The sequence below is a fragment of the Marmota monax genome, unplaced genomic scaffold, assembly GCF_021218885.2.
Source record: "Marmota monax isolate L192 unplaced genomic scaffold, Marmota_monax_Labrador192_F-V1.1 WCK01_AAM20220418_F8-fsc00118, whole genome shotgun sequence".
NCBI lineage: Eukaryota > Metazoa > Chordata > Mammalia > Rodentia > Sciuridae > Marmota > Marmota monax.
Window position 1 is genome coordinate 737,676 of NW_026695231.1, and position 24,360 is coordinate 762,035.

The following is a 24,360-nucleotide window of genomic DNA, read 5'->3' on the forward strand; positions in this document are numbered from 1 at the left end:
ATTCCACCATCTTTGCTACTCCCATGCCCCCATCTTCCCCTCCCACCCCTCTGCCCTGTCTAGAGTTTGTCTAATCCTCCCATGCTCCCCCTCCTAATCTCTCTATGAATCAACCTCTTTATATCAAACATTTGGTACTTGTTTTTTGGGGAACAAAGATGAAAAATTGTGCTCTATATGTGTAATATTAATTGTAATGCATTGTGCTGTCATATATAACAAATTAGAATAAAAAATAAATTTGAAAAAATGTTAAAAAACAAAAGAGCTGCAACATAACACCCTCCAACTTTACCCCTGTTGCCCTCAGGGCTGAGGATGGCAGACATCCCCTGCCTTGGTTGGTTGCTAACACTATAAGGTGTTTCTCCACTACAGAGGCCTCAGGCTTATGTAGACCCCACCTACCAGCAGAAGTAGAGAAGCTCAGGTTTCAATAAGAACTAGAGAATACGGAAAACACAGTGAAAGGCCTAAGATAACCGTTATAGTTAACATACAACTACTTATGCAGTTTGAACTACCTATAGCAAATGTAGAAGAATTTTAAAGTCCCAGAAGAATCTAAAATGCTTAAGACCTAAAGTGTTTTGAATTTTGGATTTTTCTAGATTTTGGAATGTTTGCATATACATAATGAAATATCTTTGGGATAGGACCCAAATCTAAACACAAAATTGATTTGTTTTATACACACCCAGAGGTAATTTATGTGTGTGTGTGTGTGTGTGTGTGTATTAGTGCACTTTATTTTAACTATAACCTGTCACATGAGGCCAGATGTGGAACTGCCTGCTTTTGGTCCTGTGGCAGTGCTCAAAACATTACAGAGCATTTTATTTTTTTTAAAGTTAATAGTATATTTTTTATTCACATAATACTTATTTTTTTCTTTTTTTTTAATTAGTTGTTCAAAACATTACAAAGTTCTTGACATATCATATTTCATACATTTGATTCAAGTGGATTATGAACTCCCATTTTTACCCTATATACATATTGCAGATTCACATCGGTTACACATCCACTTTTTTACCTACTGCCATACTAGTGTATGTTGTATTCTGCTGCCTTTCCTATCCTCTACTATCCCTCCTCCCCTCCCCTTCCCTCCCCTCCCCTTCTCTCCCCTCCCCTCCCCTCCCATCTTCTCTTCCTACCCCATCTACTGTAATTCATTTCTCTCTCGTTTTTTTTCCCCTTTCCCCTCACATCCTCTTATATGTAATTTTGTATAACAATGAGGGTCTCCTTCCTTTACCATGCAATTTCCCTTCTCTCTCTCTTTCCCTCCCGCCTCGCATCTCTGTTTAGTGGTGATCTTCTTCTCATGCTCTTCCTCTCTATTCTGTTCTTAGTTGCTCTCCTTATATCAAAGAAGACATTTGGCATTTAATTTTTAGGGATTGGCTAGCTTCACTTAGCATAATCTGCTCTAGTGCCATCCATTTCCCTGCAAATTCCATGATTTTTTCATTTTTTAGTGCAGAGTAATACTCCATTGTGTATAAATGCCACATTTTTTTTTATCCATTCATCTATTGAAGGGCATCTAGGTTGGTTCCACAGTCTAGCTATTGTGAATTGTGCTGCTATGAACATTGTTGTAGCAGTGTCCCTATAGCATGCTACAGAGCATTTTAGATTTCAGTTTTTGGATTAGTAAGGCTCAACCATGATGCATTATTGCAGGGACAACTATCTGGAAAGTATAAAACATTTTCTTACACATTCTTATTACTAGCTCTTATGTCTACAGATGCCGTACACAAAGTTCTATCGCTTAGGTAGTAATTGAAATGAGTTGATATTGCCCCTTTAAATTCACATAGTTGTTATAACCATATAAAAGAGGCTTGCAGGAGTATCACTGCTTTCCCTTTTCTTTCCCACAAAAATGTTTCAAAGGGCTGACTTGAAATCTAAACTTCTATATTTATAACTATTTTTCATAGTAGCATGTTTACTATTTTAAAACATTGATCTTGACACATGTGTGATATTGTCTCCACAAACTCACCAGAATTTGACTCACCCAATAACCTTTACTTAGCCAAAGAATAAAGTACTTATTATATTTATTAACAAAATTTGCATCAGCCTATTTTATTTCATGTTATTGTTAAATAAATAAACTTCCAAAAGACAACATTAAAAAAAAGTGGGTATCATTTGAAAACTGACCAGGTCTTTGTACAGAAATACTATACTTCTTTATAAATTGTTCAGAAACATCTTTTAAAATTGTAACTGTCAAACAATAACAGCCTAACTTTGTTGGCTTTATTCTGTTTACATAGTGGCTTGTAATTACTTAGATATCTGTTTTATTTCCCTTTTTACTGTTACACAATTTTTCATAAATTTATGTTAACATGTAATTTTATATACATTTCAGTAACATAGATGATGAAGACAGTAATTATACAGACCTTCCCTGATATGTATTTTGTGTAACTGTTGTTTGTTAGAGAAAGGCACTAAGTTATAGAAAGCAGTAATGCATCTGTAGGCAGGAAGCTGGTTAATCCTCCTTTACCTTGGTTTCACTTTATGTGGTTCCAGGTTTCTGTGGTCAATTCTGGTTTGAAAATATTAAATGAAAAATTCTTGAAATTCATAATTCATAAGTTTTAAATTGCTCACAATTCTGAGTAGCATGATGATTTGTGGTGTCATTCTGGAACCTGTGAAACTTACAGGATTACAAATAATAAACTTGTAATCTGTTGATTAGTTTACATTATCTCAAAGAAAAAATATAAATCAATATCATGACATCCAGAAAACAGTTTTTGGACTCTGGGTTCTTTCATAGATTTGCCACTTATGTTACGATGTCCTGTATGACCTGTGAAAGAGTGAACAAAGGCCTTTTGGGGATTGGGAAACATTCATATTTACTAATATGGCAAGTAAAAATTTTTTGATTTATGTAGAGTTTTACTTCTCTATATTTCTTTACCTTTTTTTAGTCCATTCTTCCTTAGTCTTGTTTCTTTATTCCTTTTTCCTTCAGTTTCTTCATTAGCTATTTTAAATCTTTTTATCTTTTAGATGCCATTTGGTTTTAAAACATAAGGGAAATGTGGGGGATTATTGTTATTCTTTGGACTAGATTTATTATCATGAGGAGACTGGCTTAGCATTATAATTTTGAAAGGCATCAGTCATAGTCTTTTGGGTACTCTTAAAATTGCAAAACAAAGAAAAGTTATGGAGTAGAAAGAAAATATTGAATCTAAAAGAAGGCTGTTTCTGTAGGCATTTAACACTGTGTATAATCTGATGCTAGTTTTCATTCAGTATTACTGATAATAGAAAAACCACTAAGTAACATCGAAAGCAATCAATTCAGTCAATGCTTGAGCATGAATATGATTGTGACTTTTGCTTTTACTCTCTTCTGGTGACTTTTTGAACTTCTAGTGGTCACATAACAATTGGTTTTGTTAAAACATTAATAGGGGACTCACTAACTGCAGAAAGCAGATTCCCTAACTGACCGGTTCATGTCATACACGGAAAAGCTGATGGCTTCAGTGTTGGAGTAGACATGTAGAACCATAAATTATTGTTTTTCCCAAGGTTTCCTTTTGTAGTTAAAACACTTAGCATAAAGCAGAAATGGTAGGCTATACCTGGAAAGAACAAAGCACCATTAAATATAATAAATCAGCACTTAAGGAAAAAAAAAAAACTGTGTTTATCCAAGGCCATCTGAAACAGGAGTATTCTTGTATGTGACTAAAGTTGTTTAAAAAAAAAACAAAACAAAACCCACAAACAAAAACTCATTCCAGCAAATCAGGTTGATTTGGATGTTCTTTCTAATGGGATAAATCTCAATGAAACCAGGCATGTTTGAACCAAGTCCAGCAGCATAAGGCCTATTGGAAAGTATCTATGGAATAGGAATAGAAATAAGAATATAAGATGTGATCAGCACAGTCTTATGTGCAGATTAATTTCTGTGCATGTTGTAAAAATTCTAGTGAAAATACCCTTAAAATTCCCTTAAAATTTCCCATGAAATACAGATATAGACAACTGTCTTTCAAGAAGTCTAAATAAGCAAGTTCTTTCAGTATTCCTTTTCTTTTGTTGAATAAATAGTGAAATTGTTTGCTATATTCATAGCAAAATACATGTAGTAGTGACTAAGGGCAGAAGAGCAGAATTAAAACAATTTTTACTTTTGTAAAATCAGTTTTTATTAGTTTCATAATGAAAATGCCTCTTTTTTCTTTTGTGGGTAAACAAGAAAAGACCTTTGTTTTCCAAATATAATATTTGGGTAACAAAGGTATGTGAGAGGTCAGTCCCCCACCCTCCCCTCAAAAGACCTATCTTTACCTCACTGACACTGCCAAGATGATTTTTTGTAGAATTACATCAAAATGTATATTCTCTTTTTAGTCCAATCACGCCAGTTTTAGATCGTGTTTTTCCATATTCCTTTTACATAGAGTTATGTATATCTTTTATAGCTCTGATTTTCCTATGTCTATGTTTATCATCTTAGGTATCTCGCCTCTCTAATTCTAGTCTGTGTATTGTTCAATGGGTACCTTTCTCAAATTCTTATATTTATTTTCTCTCCATCTTTGTTGCCATACTTACCTATACTTGTGCTTTGTAGTTTTTTTGTTCTACTCAAACGGTAGAATAATCACATTCAAATTCAGTTACTTTATTTATATTGAAAGGTAACTTAGTTTGATGCCAAGTATCCTAAAAGAGCTGATTTAGGTTCGGGCTCTTCTTACTTTAACTGTGTAATTGAAAAAAAAATTTCACATACTTGAGTTTAATCTTCTTAATTATAAAAGAGAGAAAATTTATTTCTTGTAAATAGGATATGATACAATGAAGGGGTACCAAATAGTGATGTGTTCTTGGAAAAATCAGAATTTCCATATCTGTTATAAAACAACTTTTAGTGAATGAAGTCAGAGTTGGTGTCCAGAGAAATGCAAAATAGGTTGTCCAGTGTTTCTAGATATTTTGGTAACAACTTTGGAATTTCTTCTCCTATTTACTCAGTTATACTCTTTTGTTTCACAGATCACATTCTGTAGTCATCCTATATTCATCTTCCCTGTAGGTTTATCACATAAGTGCACATAAGAAAACTTTTATGGTACACCAAATTTTTTTGATAGAGAGATTATTATTGAGTTAGCCAGGGTTCTCTAGAGGAACAGAACTTATACACAAGAGGCAATTTAATTGTTGGCTTATACTGCCTTAGGCTAGATAATCCCAAATGGCTATCTGCAGACTGGAGAGCTGGGAAAACCGGTAGCTGCTCAGTTCAAGAAACTGGAAGTGTCAGAATAAGGGGACCAATGATGCAGCCTCAGTGCAAGACTGAAGTCCTGGAAGCTCCCTGGAGAGTCACTGGATCTAGTATGTCTTAAAAGGCTGAACAATCTGCAGTCTGATGTCTGCAGATGATGGCAGAAGCAAAAATTACAAATGTTTAAGAAGAATTGAGTTTGCATGCACCAGCAAATCCCATCACCACTTGTGCTCTTTGTTCCATCTGGGCCCCCAGCCTATTGGGTGGTGCTACCCACATGTAGGGCAGGTCTCCCCGCTAAACACAGCCCCAGTTTGCTGACCCATATGCTAATCATCTCTGGAAAACACCATTACAGATACACCCAGAAGATGCTTTGCCAATTTTCTAGGTGGTCTCTCAATTCAGCCAAGTTGACAACCAAGATTAACCACCACAGTTACTGAATAATGGAAGCAATTTTTTTTTTCTTTTGAATGCCAAAACCCAGTGGAAATTTGTGCTCTATGTGAATGATTAGCAGAAATGTAGAGAAACTCATCGAAGGTATTAATTTGTCTTTAGGTAGAATATAAATCATGTATTCCCTTTGAAAAGTATTCTGTGTGGCTATGTTATTGAAGAAATAATAGCTACATGACCTAATATGGGATTGAAGGTTGAATTTAGATGCATTTTCCTTGAATAATAGTCATTAAGAATTGTCAATGTGCACACATGTAAGCCCATGTGTGTTTGAAAGGAAAGAGCAAACTACAGAAAACCAAGGAAGTTAGAGTGAATTAAACATTTTTAATCAATTAAAATCTGTTTAAAATCACATTTATCAATAATTTTATCAGTAAGAGTTATTCTGGAAATCTACTCAGAAAACCTCTTTGAGTCTTCAGCAGCAGATATCTGCAAGAGGTGATTTTCTTTCTTGGCTGCCACTATTTATCAGCAGTAGATGTGACCTCTTTGTAAGGGCTGGTAAGGAAGAAATCATAGTATCTATATAAAAGGCTGCATTGAAAAAACCTTCCAGTATTTCCATTACTTGGCCATAAGTTTCCATGGAAGTGGGCTCACCATCATCAGCAGGAGTCCATTTCAGCTGCTGGCTTCTGGTTTTTGTTTCTTTGTTACCATGGATACTATCTAGAAAGTGGCAGAAGAGTCAGAAGTTTAAAAAACAGCATTTGATTACAAAATATGATTAAAACCATATTCTGTTTCTTGTCATTTTTAAATTTCAAGTTATTTTGTGAGATGAGTTTATTAATTTGAATAGAGCCAAATTTTGAGGCTGTGGACACACTGAATTAAAAAAACGAAAGTGTCACAGTTTCTATTGCAATTGACCCTAAGGGGAGCCCCAAATTTCAAATTAGGGTTTATTAGGGCTTAAAATGTGTAACCTGAAATGTGAAGAGCTAAGGATACTGGCAATAACAGAGTCCAAAACAATAAGCCATAAAAAAGGACTAGCAGCGTGTAGAAATAATGAATAGCTGTTATTCATGTGGGACGTTGTATCTTCAAAGTGTGTCACATTTATTTAGGTTGATGTCCATGGTTTGTACCCATGTTTTCAACTTGAGTGGGAAACCTTGGGCGTAGGAAGTAAGGACATTTTAAGGACAGAAGCATACTGACATTTTAATTGCTGTTTGAGGAGTTGGAGAGTTAACAAATATAGATTGTTCCACATTTAAAAAAGAAATAGAGATCCCTCTCTCTGGAAGACCAGTTGTATTTATGAATTACTCATGAAGGAGAGAAGAGGTAGAATGATAATGTAAAAGATATAAAAGGAAAGTTATTTAGCAAAATTGCAATCTCAACTTCATTACAGTTTTTCTTTGAGGTCTGTATTCCATGAGAATTCTTTGGTTAGCATGTGCCAGCACCCCCATTTGGACTACTTTATGCAAAGAAAGACAGGAATATAGATTCACCTGGAATCAGGGACCCTGGTTACACTAGGGTTTCTTTTTGCTTTTTGGTTTTCCATATCATCTTTCCTCTGTATCAGGTTCTTCCTTTCAGATCTTTTGCTTTGGCAGGAATTGTGGCTGCTGGTGCTTCCCAGTCCTCTTCCCTATAGCTTCAAAAACAGAGAAGGTCCAGTTTGTATTGGGCCATTTTTTTCTTCTCCAGCTGTGGCCTGTTGAGTAAGGCTCTATGCAGCTTGGCACAGGGAAGCCCACCCCGACCTAAGTAGACAGAGCTTTGTAGCTAGAGGAACTGAGATCTGACATAGAACAGTTTTCCTTCAAACCACTTGGAGATAGGGAAAGACTAGGAAAGTCTGAAGAGAGAAAGGGGCATTTCCTAGAAAAGCAGAAGATGCCGTTCCAGGCAGAAATAAATAGAGGTTTTCCACTGGTGGTCTTCTAAGGAAAAAATATTTGCTTTACTATAATCCATTTATCTTCAATTTAGAAATTCAGGAAATACCATTTTGTAGGATTTAGTTTTGAGGAAAAAACCAGCATTTAAAAACTTTACAATTAGTGCTTCCTATATGAATGGCTCGGTTGTAATTCCATGTATATATGTTTTCTCTTTCACTTTCCATGATCATTAGAAGTATATACTTCCATTTTAGGGCATGAGGAAGGGGATCAGAGATTGAGATGACTTGCCATATGACCCATGAGAAGCAGAACCAGAATTTAGATAACTCATCAGAGTTTCTAGAATGTAATGTAAGGCATTTTCCTCTACAGGATACTTTCTTTTTGGTTAACTTCATTAAGAAGATGCATAGAATGAATTATGATAATAGTACCATATGTTAAGTGCTTTGATCAAAATGAGTCATGAATCACTTAGAATACTACAAAATAATATTTATGAAAGGAACCCTTAAAGATCATATGATACACTGGTTTTCAAACTTTTTGACTTTCAGCCATGGGATCCATGTTAGTAAATTTTATATCATCATAACAATCAACTTGAAAAGAGAAAATATTTGTCTCAGTTTTGAAGGTTTTAGCTTTGATTGAATGGCCTCATTGTTTGGGCCTGTGGTGAGGCAACTTATCGAGGTGGGAGAATGTGGCAGTGCAGAACTGCTCATCTCATGGCCAGGAAGCAAAAGAGAGGAAAGAGCAACAAATGAAGGGTCCTGCACTCACCATGGGAGCACACCTTCAATGAGTTGTAGACCCCTGACTAAACTCTACCTCTTATAGATCCCACCACTTCTTCCTAGTAGCACCATGCTAGTGACCATGTTTAACAAAACAGGGACCTTTTCGGGGAGAGTTAAGGTCCAAACTACAGCAGAATCCCTTCTTCAAATGAAATGCTATATCTTAGTCAATCATATGAAATGGGTAAAATCATCCCATTCTGGAGAGAGGCCAGTACTTCAAAGTTTTAACCACTTCTTTTGAAGTCTTGAGAGTTCTTTGGAGGTTATTTTGAATACCCTTTATTTAGGGAAGCTGAGACCCAAATAGGGTCAGTGATGTACTCAGTTTCACATAATTTTATGTTATAGGAATTTCAATCACATTCCTGTTTTCAGTTACAAAGATGCACAAAAATTTTTTACTGGTTGAAAAAAACCATGAAGCTTACAAATCGATTAGTTAGAATTTAGAAATGCTCTCAGTGATTTTATTTTCCAGTTTGGTGGTACTTTTATGTAGCTCATGGCATAGCAATTCTATGTCACACTCTTATTAAATATCTATTTCTTTTGGTCTTATTTTTGAGTTGAGCTATATATTGTCTGGATTTGGATTAGGGCTAGTCTTGGCTACGTTTTTTTTTTTTTATATATATGTTTGACTTCTAAAATACATTAAGTTCTCAATTCATACTTAAATAGGAGGGTGTCAAATTTTGCATACATGAAACTCATGAGGGTAATACTTAGATCTTATTGAAATGAATGACTTTCATGTGTTTTTGAATTTTGAGTATCTCTTCTTCACGGTTAGAAATGTAAACAGGCTTGGATGAAATGTAAAATGTCTTGGGTGGAAAGAAGTTAATTTTCATATTGGGATGAAAAAAGTTTATTTTTCACAAGACCAGACTTTTGTTGTCTCCCTTAGGAGAGTCAAGCCCTACTCGCCGAGAAGCTGTGAAGAGAAGAACAGCGGAGTATCTCATGAGGGCAGAAAGTATCTCCAGCCTTTATGGAAAGCCGCAGCTGGATGATGCATCTCAGGTATATCTCATGTTTTATTTTGCATTTTCTTTAACCATTATTTTTTGATGTCTTTTCTTTCAGCTTCATTTTTTAAAAAATATTTTTTAGTTGTCAATCTTATTTATTATTTGTGGTGCTGAGGATCGAACCCAATGTCTCATATGTATGTGCTAGGTAAGTGCTCTACCATTGAACCACAACCCTAGCCCCTCAGCTTTATTTTTAATTAGAATATTTGAGAACTTTGGTTTCTGGAATTTTATTAATAATTTTCTTAAGTTAATGTTGAAAGAAAAAGCATTATAGCAAAAGTAGAACCAAACAGGACTTGTTTTCTCCGCCCTTCATTAGTCCTTAATGGTACCCTAAATTTCCCCAGCTGTAAAATGACAGCAATTCATACTATATTTAAACTTCTTAAAGTTAAATTATGATTTTTGTACAGTTCCTGTACAGTTTTATTGATTCATGGTAAAACTGTCACTTTATTCACAAGTCCTATGAGAATCTGCTATAGTTCACAGATGTAGTCATTCTAGAAGCAATATTTAGATTATTTGGGACTACTAGTAGGCTTGTCTGTAAGGCAGATAAATGCTTAAAACATTAGAAATGTGGTTTATTATTGATTTTTATCTCTTATCTACTTGGACTTCAACAATTTCTGGAAGAAACTTTTCTGTATGCTTTTTCTTTATATCAAACTAAATTTTTCTAATGCAAATTAAGGATTATATTTTCTGGTGGGATGCTGTAGTGAACATCTATAATCGTAGCAGCTAGGGAGACTGAGGCAGAAGCATCATAAATTTGATTCAGTCTGTGTAACTTAGTGACAGCCTGTCTCAAAAAAAAAAAAAAAAAGTAAGAAAGGGCTGGGAATGTTGTTCAGTGGTAGAGCACCTCTGGGTTCAATTCCTAATATCACCTTAAAAAAAAAAAGAAGAAAGAAAGAAAATTCTGGAGAAGGGAAAAGTGTTTAGTTTATTATAATATTTTAATCGATCCAAGGGGCAGGTAACCTTGTTCATATACAGTTCTACCACTTGAGTCAATGCAAGATGGCATCAGTTTCTGTATCTGAATAATGAGGGTAGTAATTATTCCTTGCTGGGTTGTTATTAGGATTAAATGAAGTTTAAAAAAAAATACTTCTGTACATGGATGTACCTCCCTAACCCATCCACCTACAATTTAGATAAGCTTTGTGCCTACCTAGCATAAAGACCAGATATAATCCAGATTAGCTTAATAAATTTTAGCCCCATTCTTAATATCTGCTTCATACACTGCTTTTGTATACTGTTTTCCACACACTTTAGTTTTATATAGTTTTTAAAAATTATAAAATGTCTCAAAAACATTTTTCTTTGGTGGTGCTGGGGATAGAAAAATGTCTATTTTTTTTAGTTTAAGAATAGCCCAATATTTAACCTTGATTCATTGGACCATTGTTGTTTTTTGTTGCTGATTTTTTGAGCCATTTTTATTTCCTGTAAGATTTTTTTTTAAAGTGCCATTATCACTATAGATGGAAAAAGTACAGTTGCTAAAATTGTACTTATTAGTGTAAGATATTATATTGAGAATTTTTAATGGTGTTTGACTATTCATTATAAAACAAAAAGATTACATCCAAGCTAAAGTAATATATTTGTTACCCTAACATAATAATTGCATATTAAATATTGTTATCTATTTTGCTGATTCATTTTCAGCTTTTGAACTATTGTGACTCTTCTATGTTCTACTTGTTAATTTTTTCCTATTCTTTATTATTGTAGTCTTAATGATATTATTAAGTTTATATCCTTTAACTTTTCACTATTGAATTTTATTTTTTAAATTAAATATTCATTGAAACATTAATTGAATTTAATTCCCTTTTTTCCATGGGGTTGGTGGCCCTCCTTGTTTGCAGTCCTGATATATACATTCTTGACTTTATTTTGTAGGGCATTGATAAAAACATTAAATAACATGAGTCTATAAACTTATTTGTTATATACTAACCCCATCTTGTATATAATATTCTTAAACATTGTATAAACTCCCTTAACATTAACTGTGAATTTTCTACATATACTTATTCATTCAATATCTTTGCCTATGCATCCTTGTTTCCCACTGTCACTTCTATGGAGCCATAATTTCCTGGGCAAATAAATATATAAAGTCTTCTTACAGTTTGACTTAGAGAACAGGACCATCAAGTATATTAGTCAGAATTTCCCGTAAGGGGGCAGGGATTGTGGCTTAGTTGTAGAATGCATGTGTGAGGCCCTGAGTTCAATTTTCAGCACTACATATAAATAAATAAAATAAAGGTCCATTGACCACTTAAAAAAATAAATAAATGAAAAAGAGTTTTTCTGTAAGCATAACTTCTAAGGAAAATAAAGTTAAGGAGATCTAATATAGGATAGCTGATTATATGAGGTTGTATATTAATTCATTAAGCATCTTTTAGACTTTCTGTGCACATCAATCTAGATATACTTTGGAACTATACATAGTGTTTGCTCTTGCAAACCTTATAGCATAATTGAAGACATAAATATGTCTAGTTAAAACAAAAGTTAGATGGCAAGAGTCATGTAGAATCATGGGAAATTGTTTCAGAAAAGATAAAAGGGAGCACCTACTCAATGTGATCTTGTGTGTAGGTTTTTTTTTTTTTTTAATTTCTTAGGCAAGGATGCTACTGGAGAGTAAGTGTGGTATTTTTTCTTTTATGGTAAGCTTTTGCTTTTATTCTCTCTTTTGTATATTATTCTGTTAAGCCTGGCCCTATTGGTCAAAAACATGCTTGATTATTTTCTTATCTGTGATTTAAGTTACATGAATTCCAGAGGTTCATGATTAGCTTGGTGAATTCATGATTTCTTCTTCTTTTACTTTTCTTTTTTAGTTGTAGATGGACACAATACCTTTATTTTGTTTTTTATGTGGTGCTGAGGATCTAACCCAGGGCCTCACACATGCAAGGCAGGCACTCTACCACTGAGCCACAACCCTGGTTCCTGATTTCTTCTTCATTAACCATCTTTGGATTTGAATTTCAGCCAATACAATGAGAGGATTGATGTAAATGATTTAACCTGCTCATAATTTATCTGTTGATATAATTTCTCTGTTGAATCAATAGGCAAACATTTCTTTCTAGCCTAGTGAATTAGGAAAATAAAAGAATCCATTTTGGCATTTATAATTTTTGTTAATTACCATTTTTCCCTTTGGTGTAGTCTAAATAATGGCCCCCCTCTGCCCAAGTTTTCTGTGATGGCTTAAGCTTTTGCTTTTTTGAACTTCAGAGACACTTGTGTGGTAAATATTAAAGTTCTAAAATTCTGTGCTAATATCCTTCTCAAAGGACAGAAAGGAAATAGAAGCACTGTTTTACCTTTTTCTTTGCTTCATTACTTTGTTACTGATAGACTTCAAGAAAATTTAAGGAGTAGGTTTCAGATAAAAAGGAAATGAGCTTTGTTTGAAGTTAAGGTGAAATCCTAACTGAAGGAGACAAAATTTTTTTTCCCTTTCTTTTTTAAAAATTGTAAATGACTTTGAATGAGTTAAGAATTAATATTGAAAGGGGATTTCCTTTGAAAAGGTTCAAAATAGAATTTTTGCTATTTTTAGTTGTAGGAATTCTACACTCAAGATCAATGAAGTTTGGAAAAAGACAGTAAATGATCTAAATTTAGGACATAAAGATTGTGTAGCTTCTTAAGTGCACATACATTTTTATCTTGCAGCTACAAAGTGTGAATGAACATTAATACATAGGATATATGACTTTCCTTTTTTATATTTATTTATTAATTTTTAGTTGCAGCTGGACACATACCTTTATGCATTCGTTTGTTTGTTTATTTATTTACTTATTTAATGTGGTTCTAAGGATGGAACTCAGGGCCTTGTTTGTGCTAGGCCAGTGTTCTACTGCTGAGCCACAACCTCAGCCACATAACTTTCTTAATATTTTGTAGATTTTGAGCACAGCTGCTATAATAATGTCTCAAAGGTATTTTTCCATTTCAGTTATTGTTTCATCCTCAGTGAGACACTGGCTAAGCAGAGATGGCAGTTGGGATGTAAATCAGTAATAGAGCTCTGCAGTTAAGGGTCAGGCATGGAATGTGGTCCAAGTCAGGCTTGGGAGGTTGGATATTAGGTTTAGTAGGTTGCCCAAGAAAGTCTTTGCAGAGTCCAAAATCTATGGAAGAAGCCAAGTTCAGGAATTCTGGTGTATTTAGTTCCCAGGGCTTAGAATTTGGTTCCTGATACTTTTTTTTTTTTTTTTTTTTTGATAGTGCTTTCCTTTTGCTCTTACTTATTTTTGTACTCCTCTCCCACAATAATGGTTATTCCCTCTGATTATTTAAGGAGGAGTACTTAGCCCTATTTCAAATGGGGTTGGTGAACCAGAAGCATCAACATCACTGGGAAACTTCTGGGAAATGCAGAATCTCAAGTTCCCACCCCAGACCTACTGAATCAGAATCTTCATTTGAATTCAGTCCTTTACACATTAAAGTTTGGGAAGGTATTGCACCAAGGAAGAGGTAGGAGTAGAGCAGTGCTTGCTGACAGTAAGGAATGACAAGTGAAAAAGTTTAGAGAATGTACAACTGGAATACTAAGTAGGTTTAATTAGTGTGGGGACTGCAGTCCACAGGTAGTAGCTGTAAAGAGCACTGTAGTGAGAAGAGTTGTGAGACAGAGCCTGGATTGACTGGATCCTGGCCTCGGGCTTGGCCAGTTGAGTGGTGTATCAGCATCTCTGGTTTTGAAGGTTGTTGGATCATTGTCCCTTCTTGTCTCTCTCCTTTTTGTGTCCATCTTTAGTCCTGGTGTAGATGGATGCAGCCAAGCTTTCTTCTTTAGACATCATCTGCTATAGTGGCTAGTAAATATAAGTGAAAATTTTTACCTTTGTCATCAAGGAAATCAGCCACGTTGCCTAGAATTTCACTGTCTCCTTTTTAAAAAAGGAGCTGAAGTTATCCCTAATGATGATCTTTTAATCCCCTCTTATCTATTGCCTAGTTTTATCATTTTAGATGGTTTTACTTTGCTACTTCTCAGTTTTCTCATCTGGGGGAAAAAAAAAGAAACAGAATGTTTAACTTGATCTCTAAAGTCTCTTTCTGTTCTTAAAATTCTGTGGATTTATGTTTCCTTTTGCCATCTGAAGAAAGGCATAGATCTGTGGGATTTTACCCAATTTAAATGTTATATATAAGAAATATGAGATTTTTTTATTGATGATTTTATTTCATGGTGTTCTCTGTTCATTTCTCTGATGTAACTTTTATAGAGGTTTAAAGTAGAAAGAGAGATTTAATGATCACTTCTTTGCCTTTGGTCTTTTTCTGTTATATTCTCATCTTTGCAAAAGTAACCTCCTAAATCACTGTTTTCATTGGGTTGTTTCTCATACAAAGACTTATTTAGACTCTGGAGAATATGGTCTAGACTCTTCTTGGCAATCAAGACTTGTAAAAACTGACCCTAAGTATGGAATTTTATTTTTTTCTGTTCTCTAGTTTGAACAAATTCCCCCCCGCCCCCCCAAAACCCCTAACAGGCCAGTGGCCTTTCAATTTTATATATACTGTTTGTTTCCTAACTTAATTTCCACACAGCACTTAAAATCATCTTTAGTCTGACTTCTTTCTGAGAACACAGGTTATTATCTACTAACTAATGACTTATCTTTGTGGTCCTGTGTTTTAGGAGAATGTTTTACTTACTTTTAATGTTTTTGTCTTGTTAAATAAATTATGAACTTCTTGAGTTAGGGGCCATTCATGTTTTTTGGTGATTTATATCCTTTGTAGTTATGTTGCACATAGTGGGTGTAGAGTAATTATTTGTTGAAAGATATAGTTGAGATTTTTGTAGTCTGCTTTCTTTGCTATTGATATTGCTGAAAGGAAACCAAGTACTTCTATGGAAACTGGAAAATCCAATAATATCAGTGAATAAGAAAGTATACATAGAAGATAGGTATTTTTTTTTTCTTTTTGGTACTGGGGATTGAACTCAGGGTATTTTATCACTCAGTTACATCCCCAGTTCTTTTATTTTTTATTTGCAGACAGGGTCTCTTGCTAACTTGCTGAGGGTCTTGCTAATTGCTGAGTCTGGCCATGAAGGCATTTGGCTATATTTTCAGACAATAAATGGATGGACTATCTTTTAAAGAATTCTTTTTTTCCCCATAACTTTTCCCTTTTATTCATTTTGCCAGAATTATAAGCAGTACTTACTCTTTCTTGTTAATGTAGCAGAGGAAGTTGTATTTTTGTGTAGTAGAAAGACTGTAAGCAATAGAGTAAAGGTTTGAGTTTCTAGGATCTTCCACTATCTCTTTCTGACCATGAACAAACATTATACCATTCCCTTTTTTAATCTATAAAGTGGGGATTACGATACTAACTTCCTGAAAGTACCATATTCAGGGTGTGAGGAAGGATAAAGATGAAATAATACAATATAAGTTAAATTAGAAGAGACAATTTTTGCTATATGTCTGTATACATATACAACATTTTATCTTGATCAACATTTTTATGTTCTTAAAAAATTCCCCTTAGATTTTTAGCTTTTAGAGAGTTTTGTTTTTAAATGACATTTAGCTCAATACCTTATGAAGTGAGATATCAAATATTTTTGAAACATAAGAAGTCTAAATTAAATCAGTTTAAAGATTATTATTATCCACTCCAGTTGCCTCTATCATCAGCTTTCTCAAGTGTATTTAAAAAATAAGAAGTCTCTATTCTTTTCCCCAAACGTTACCATGTCAGATACCCTGAAATTAGCATGTAATTGCTAAGCCAAACAACAAAATAAAAACAAACACATTGAAAGCAACTAGAATTGCTGCTTTCAGAAAATGTCACAGGTGGTAGTTTTCCCAGTTGTAAATGACAGTTTATCCAGGCTGCCTTCTTCCCTAGCTTCTTTCCTCTTTTCCTCCTTCTCATTTGTGCTGTTCCTTACTCATTTCAACTAATCAAGAACTAGCAACGTGTTAGGCACTGTGAAAATGAAGATGCAGATGACATTTCCTGTTCACAGGGAGCTCTCTGTAGTTATGTAGACAGCAGCTTGAAGTATTCAAGATGGTATCAGCAATTCACTAATCATGATGCTCATGAATCAGGGGATTTTGTCTTCTGCTCACTCAGGGGTCAAAATGTCTCCTCTGTGTTCTAATAGATTTTTGGTAATAATAAGGTCCACTCTAAGGACACTCACTCTTAAGTGTCTCCTGTCATCCTTTGCAGCATCACCATTTTAATGTAAGGATGAATATAGCAAGCAGTACTTTGTGGTTGTAAACTCTAAACGGAGGTTTGCTTAGAGTTTTTCTAACCTGAATGGCTTATTTTACTCAAAGAGAAAAGTGAAAGTAATAGGTGAAAGTTAGGGTTAGGGTTATTATGTGCTGTACTGAAGTATCCCCTTTCTGTATTAACTGATCTTTTTTTGTAGCTAACAAAAAAGTATCCCCTTTCTGTATTAACTGATCTTTTTTTTTCCACATCACAGATACTAAAATATTTAAGAAATTTTTCTTTCTCCTGTCAATCATCTTTTAACCTCAGATCTAATAATTATTGCTTATATGATAGATATTCTTAATGTTTCCTCATTGTTGGTAATTTTTCTGGTTGAACTTGAATCTGCCAGTTCCTGTTAAAACACATGATGTATATTTATCAAGTACTATTAAAGGACTATATTTTCATGCTGGGAAAGAATGGTTGTATTCCTCCTTTTGTTGTTTTTTAGTTCTACTCTGCTAAATTATTGTTGATCAACCTGGATTAACCTGGGGTAAATATAAGGTTGCAATTGATTGTTAACCCAGTTCTCCAGTTGTTAAAAAGGTTTATGATAACTATATAGTCTTTTTTTTTAAACTATGCAGTCTTAAAATGAGTTAATGCTCTAGAAACTATATCAGCTCATTAATTTTCTTTTTAAAATTTTGTTTTCAGTGTTATGACTTATTTACTTGCAACTTTTTTTCTTCCTTTTTCTTTTTGATTTTCTTTATTTTTTATTTTTTTATTTTACATTACAGACAAACAGAAACTTCCTCCTTTTATCTTTCCCTTCTGATTTATGATAAATTTAGTTTCCTTTGGCCTGGCATTTGCTTCAGCAGGCAGTCTTCCTTCAAGTACCTCCCTGATTGATGTATAATCTTTGATATCTTCCATTAGCCTCCAGGATCACTAAGTTCAAGGCCCCCTTGGAACCTAAGGAGCCCTGCCGAGGAGCTGAAGGCCTTCAGAGTCCTTGGGGTGATTGACAAGGTAATTCTTCAGTGTCTCTTCAAGAGTTCAGTCATAAATCGACTGCATGCTGACATTCTGTCTTTGAAGCTTTGGATCTTAAGGATATGAAACAAAAGGAGAAAATGACTCAAATGCATCTGCACTTTAAAATAACAAAAGCAGAAGAGAAAAAGCTTTAATCTAAGCAATTCATGTAAGGTCATGCAAAATATATTTGAGCAAATAGGAGAAGTGCATATTTGTTGCATTCACTTGAGTAAGGGTTTTTATTTTCTCAAACTATTATAGCAGGAAGATGTACTTTGTGTTAGTTAAACTTGCAAGTCAGTAGTTTTTCAACATGAATCAGTATACTCTTTCAAATGGACAAAAAGAAAAGTGACATTCCTGAATAACCATCATTTATTGAGCACCTACTATATGTCAGACCATATGCATTTTTACATAAGATGATGTACTTAATCCTTCTTAAAATCCTATTATTTGTGTTTTGGTGGAAATTGACATTAGGACATAATAAGTAACTTGCCCAGAGGTTACATAGCTAATTTAGGGGAATGCTAAGATCCTAACCTCTATATTCTGTTGAGTACCAAAACTGCTTTCCCAGTATACTAAATCCCTTATACACACCCACATGTGCAGCTACACATTCACACACATTTTTATATTTAGAATAAAAATACTGAACTAACACATGCAAGTTTTGTGACAACTCAGATATGTGAAATATTAATAATGGGTCTGTCAAATAGTTTATAAGTATAATTTAAAGACTATAGACAATAAGCAGTCTTTAAAATATATTTGACCATCAAAGTAAAAAAAAAATGCCTTATTTAACATTAAGGTATAAATTAATCTATATCTTTTTCACTGCTGAGCATCTTTTCTGAAGTATCTTTGTGTTCATTTGTAACTTAATGTTCAAGTACTTCTGTGTTCTAAAGTGTACATGTGATGCCATGTTAAAGTTGAACAATATACATATAATATATCTTAAGCAATTTAGATAATAATTAATAGTTTGTATAATTCCAAAGGAAACATTAAGTCAGATATTTAATAAAACTGAGTGTTTTATTCTTATAAGGATCATTTTTCTCAAAGAAGTTTATATGCCTGAAGTTTGAACTTAGAGAATTCCAAGTAGTAGGACTTCTCCTTTCCTTTCTTTTTGTTTAAGAGTCTGAAATATTCCTTTAACCATGTTTTCTCTAGCCTTTTTAGTTTGGAGGATGTTCTGTTTGAGAGTAGATGGAAAAAATAGTAATTGACTAGTTGCTAGGTTCTTGGATGTATGTGCAGACAAGTCTACTTTCTTGCTGTGCAGTGGCTGCCCCCTCAATTGGATTTGTTCCTTTTGACACAGTGACCTTTCATTGCTTTGCTGTAAGCTTCAAGTCCTCCTGAAGTTCTGCTAATAGCTGTGAGTCTCACAGGTTTGCCCAAGGACTCGACAGTGGAGGAATTCCTAAGTTCTATGCAGTAGCATAATTTGTTACTGTCTTTACCTTGTTCACCTGGGCATTGTTTTTGGTGTTTGACAGGTGACGTTTTCTAAGGGGAGATAAAGAAATTTGTGTCTTTGCAAATAATCTTAAAATTTACAACACAGTGTTTACTTGTAAAAATATGAGTAGATAGATTTTTTAAAAATTGAGTTATTATTCAAGGTAAATTTCTCCCTATTATACTGAGGAATACCTTAGATTGTGGTTTTAGAAGCTTGAAGTTTATAAGAGAAGTGCTGAATAAATTTAGAAGGCTAGAAAGTGCACAGGATACATAAATCTAGCTTCCACAGAGCATAATTTCTCTCATTCTGTTTCATATAGTACTTGCTTTTTATGAGTTATTTTGACTTAGGAAAATGCAGTTCTCCATTAAACTGTATTAGGAATAGGATTTTACAGACTTTCATCAAGAAAGTAAATAAGCAGACTTATTCATTAATATCTAGACCATAAGTTCCATTAGAAAAAGATTGTGTTTTCTTGTTCTCCTCTATATCCTCAGTATCTGGAATCATACGTGGCACATAATAGTCACTCCATAAATATTTGTTGAACGAGTGCATCAAAATTGAAACAATTTAAAATATATGTAGAGTGACACCTACTGGTATAATGTGAGAGTGCTACCTAGTACCAGTCTATAAGCTGACTGCTCAGTAGGTGTCTTACCCAGGGGGACAGAGTTCCATAGCTGTATGTTGGTTTAGTATTCAAAGAGAAGTCCGTGGTTTTCTGTTCCGTAATTAGGATCATAAAACACCTCATTAACATAGTTAGTGACGAGGAAGTTAAGCATTGTGGGTCTTGGAATGTAAATAAGCTCCTGTGCATTCAGTTGTAAGAATGATTGGGCTAGTGAAAGCCTTCAAAATCATATCACAGGAACAACAGCTGAAAAACAGGAGGAGATTTAACCAGATAAAAACATGTATGATATTTAAAAATTTGAAGGCTTTCCTGGATAGGGGAACTCCGTCATGCTTTGTTTAAGCTTTGAGAGGGTGAAAGGGAATATTAATTATGTGGGAGCAACAGGTGCAAGCGAGGAGTGTCTCAGGCCAACAGGGGAGAAGTTTGCTTGTTAAAATCCTCCACGAGACGAGAGTCAAGGAGTTACAAGCACCAGAAAAACAAATTTGGCTCATGATTAGAAATACCTTTTAAGAATTAGTATCTTGACTGAAGGCAGACTGGATTCCTTTAGGTTTTATGGGGTTCCTATTGTTAGATTCAAGTAAGGGCTGAAGAATCTGGTGGGGATGTTGTAGAGGATATTTAAGCATTGGATGGATTTTTACCCTAAATAACTTTTAAAGATTTCTTTTAGCCCTTAGATTCATTTATAGATGCTCTTCATTGTAACAATACCCAGGGAAAATAGAAAGACTTTGGTAGGATGAAGAAGAGGGATTACTTTTATTTTCGTGTAAGTTTTGGCATGTTTAGATGTAGTCATTTGTAGGGTATGTGAGAAACAGGGTGGGGGAGGGAGTGAGCATGTGACCACATGCATGCAAACGTGAGGAAAGAGATTAATATATGGGACGTGTGTATGTTTGTATTGTATAAGAATTGTGTAAATATAGATAATTTGCACTTGAGTTAAAAGTCTGGTTTGGTAATTTGACTAGTAGTATGATGCTCAAAAGCTGAGAGTGTTTCTGACAAAGTTCGTTATTGTATAACCTATCTATAAAAAGGATAAAGGAGCCCATAGTCCAGTTAACAGTAATGTATCAATGTCACTCTCCTGGTTTTTATATTGTATTATAGATAGAGAAGATGTCCCCATTGGGAAAAGCTGGGCAGAGGGTAAATGGGACTCTTTGTCCTATTGTTGCAACTTCTTGTAAGTTAAAAGACGCTTTAAAAAAAAAAAAAAAAAAAGGCTAAGGGAAACTCTTGACTTGAACATCAGGGTAGTAGTACCAAGATTTGTCCCCTTATGGCTTGTTAATGCTTCTGTTTTAGGGGTTGCCAGAATATGAGTGTGTGTATAGTGTTCACATGGAAGACCATGAAGAATTTATGATTGGATTGTCCAAATTCATTGCTACTCTGTGAAAACAATTTAAACAGGATGTTTTGCAAATCATTTTAAAAAGAGATGTCACTTGGTAAACCCATCAGTATTTATTAGGTGAAGTGCCTTGGCATTTTGTAATCAGGATGGCTTTTCAACTTCATCTGTTAGGCAGAATTTTTAGATTGATGTGCCACTGGAAAATATGATTGAGAAATCATAAAATATGACTGAGAAAATTTGTGGAGATTGTTCAAACTGAATAGATGTTGAAATATTGATACTTCCTTTTTTAAAGGTTCCTAAATAATACCTTCTTTGATAATATATGCCCTCACTGGGAACTCAGATGCATCAATATTTGGATAGTTGCTTATTGAAGGAACATGGGGTTGAACTGGATTAACCCTAAAGGGTTCCTATTTGTATTTCATCTAAACATTGTGGCTAAAATATTACCTATTATCTTTAATCATAATCACATATGTTGGACTTTCTTTTCTATATTCACCCTGCTAAGTACAGCTACAAGCTTTGGATATGGTATAGAAAAACAACCATAAGAAAACTGAAAAGTGGAGAGAGGAAGGAAGATTGGCTAGTAACCCAAACTACATGGTGAGGAGTTTCCTTTTTTTTTTTTTTTTTAATTTTTTCTTCATACATTCCAGATAGGATATTGGAGAAATGGTCAACTTGGAAAAGCCAACAGGTGCAGACAAAACATAACAAAACAAAACACCCTAACAAAAGTCTGTTCTTTCTAGCCAAAGCTTAGCAAGACAGAAATCTTTTACTGAAACAATAAACAATAACTGCTCTATTCTAGACCAGTACCACATAAAAACTGTGGCTGTATTTCCACTTCTAACAAAGGCCAAGTGGAACTGCTAGACTTCACTCTCTGCCAGGATATAACAAGTTGCCCCAACCCCTTTGCTTTGGCAGTGTTAGAGGGAGCCTAGTGGAGATTCAGGACTCTCACCGTTGCCCAGTGGCAGTGAAGCCACTTGCACTTAGTTTCATTGGAGGCCATATGAGGAGCAGTAACAAGACAACTCTATCCTTTCCAGACAAGGTTTTATCAGTAAAGGCCTGAACCCCTGTCCTTACCCAGCAGTAACCAGGAGTCTCACTTTCCTCTTTCCCATATCTGTGAAGGCTGAATGGGGAACCTGAACTTCCATTCCTGCCTAGAGTAATGAGTTTTTTATCCCTTTCTTTCATCAGCACTGAAGACAGAGTCTTGTTAAGTTGCTCAGGGTGTGCTACCACTCCTGGCTTAAATAAGATCTTGAATCTAATAACATAATGCCAAAATGTCCAGGTTTCCGTTAAAAGTCCCTTGTCATACAAGAACTAGGACTGTCTTAACATGAATGAGAAAGGTAATCAACAGATACAAACATTGAAATGACAGATTTTAGAATTATTATGTTATATATCAACATAAAAGTGCTTCACTGAATGATTACAAATATACAAAAAACAAATGAAAAAATAGAAAGTCTCAGAAAAGAAATAGAAGATATAAGAAAAGCCAAATGTAAATTTTAGAACTGAAAAATACAGTAAGAAAGAAAAATAAAAATATCTCAGTGGGCTCAATAGCAGAATGAATAGGACAGAGGAAAAGTGTCAGTGATGTTAAAGATAGAATAGTAAAAAGTTGTCCAATGTGAGTAGAGAGAAAATAGACTGGGTGAAAAATCAATAGAGAAACATGTGAGACTAAATCAAAAGAGCTCATAATTGTGCCATTGGGCTTACAAATAAAGAAGACAAAGAGTGGAGGGACTGAAAAGTGTTTGGGGAACAATACTACAGATTTAGGAAGTTGAGTGAACCCCAAAGAAATTCATGGCAAGGCCCATCATAGCCATACTTTTTTTTAATATTTATTTTTTAGTTGTAGATGGAGACAATACATTTATTTTATTTTTATATGGTACTGAGGATCAAACCCAGGGCCTCACATGTGCTAGGCAAGCACTGTACCGCTGAGCCACAACTCCCCCTTTTTAAATATTTTTTTTTTAGTTGTTGATGGACCTTTATTATTTGTTATTTTATATGAGGTGCTGAGAATCGAACCCAGTGCCTCACATTTGCTAGGCAAGCGCTCTGCCACTGAGCCACAACCCAGCCCCATAGCCATACTTTTAAAAATAAATGACCAAAAAAAAAAAAATTTTGAGAGAAAAAACACCTGAGTTGTAGGGAATAAGTAAAAATGACAGTGAATTTTTCATTAACTACTATGGAGAGCTGTAAATGGCACAATAATTTTTTTTTTTTTTTTTTTTTTGTACTGGAGATTTGGGGATACTTGACCACTGAGCCACATCCCCAGCCTAATTTTGTATTTTTTATTTAGACACAGAGTCTCACTGAGCTGCTTAGTGTCTCGCTTTTGCTGATGCTGGCTTTGAATTTGTGGTCCTCCTGCCTCAGCCTCCTGAGCTGCTGGGATTATAGGATGTGCACCATTGTGCTCTGCTGTGCAACATTTTTTAAATGCTGAAAGAACTCTTTTTTTTTTTTTTTTTTTTTATTGTGGGTTGTTCAAAACATTACAAATTTCTTGACATATCATATTCCACACTTTGATTCTAGTGGGTTATGAACTCCCACCTTCACCCCATACACAGATTGCAGATTCACATCAGTTACACATCCATTGATTTACAAATTGCCATACTAGTGTCTGTTGTGCTCCGCTGCCTTTCCCATCATCCACCCTCCCCCCTCCCCACCTCTCCCCTCCCCTCCCCTCCTCTCTCTCTACCCCCTCCACTGTATAACCCTGAGGGTCTCCTTTCATTACCGTGCAATTTACCTTCTCTCTCCCTTTCCCTCCCACCTCTCATCCCTGTTAAATGTTAATCTTCTTCTCCTGTTCTTCGTCCCTACTGTGTTCTTAGTTACTTTCCTTATATCAAAGAAGACATTTGGCATTTGTTTTTTAGGGATTGGCTAGCTTCACTTAGCATAATCTGCTCTAATGCCATCCATTTCCCTGTAAATTCTATGATTTT

General features: G+C 34.6%; 1 protein-coding gene across 6 annotated transcripts in view; it reads left to right on the forward strand.

Moving 5' to 3' along the window:
• Rps6kc1 (ribosomal protein S6 kinase C1) overlaps positions 1-24,360 on the forward strand; it is a 218,478-nt gene that overhangs the window by 108,270 nt on the left and 85,848 nt on the right. For 5 of the 6 annotated variants that reach the window (XM_046438431.1, XM_046438432.1, XM_046438434.2 and 2 more), the window contains 2 exons: positions 9,364-9,479; positions 17,708-17,800. In XM_046438431.1, coding sequence (XP_046294387.1) covers positions 9,364-9,479; positions 17,708-17,800 — 209 coding nt within the window. The remainder of the gene's footprint in view (positions 1-9,363; positions 9,480-17,707; positions 17,801-24,360) is intronic. The other variant, XM_046438433.1, reaches the window with a different exon arrangement.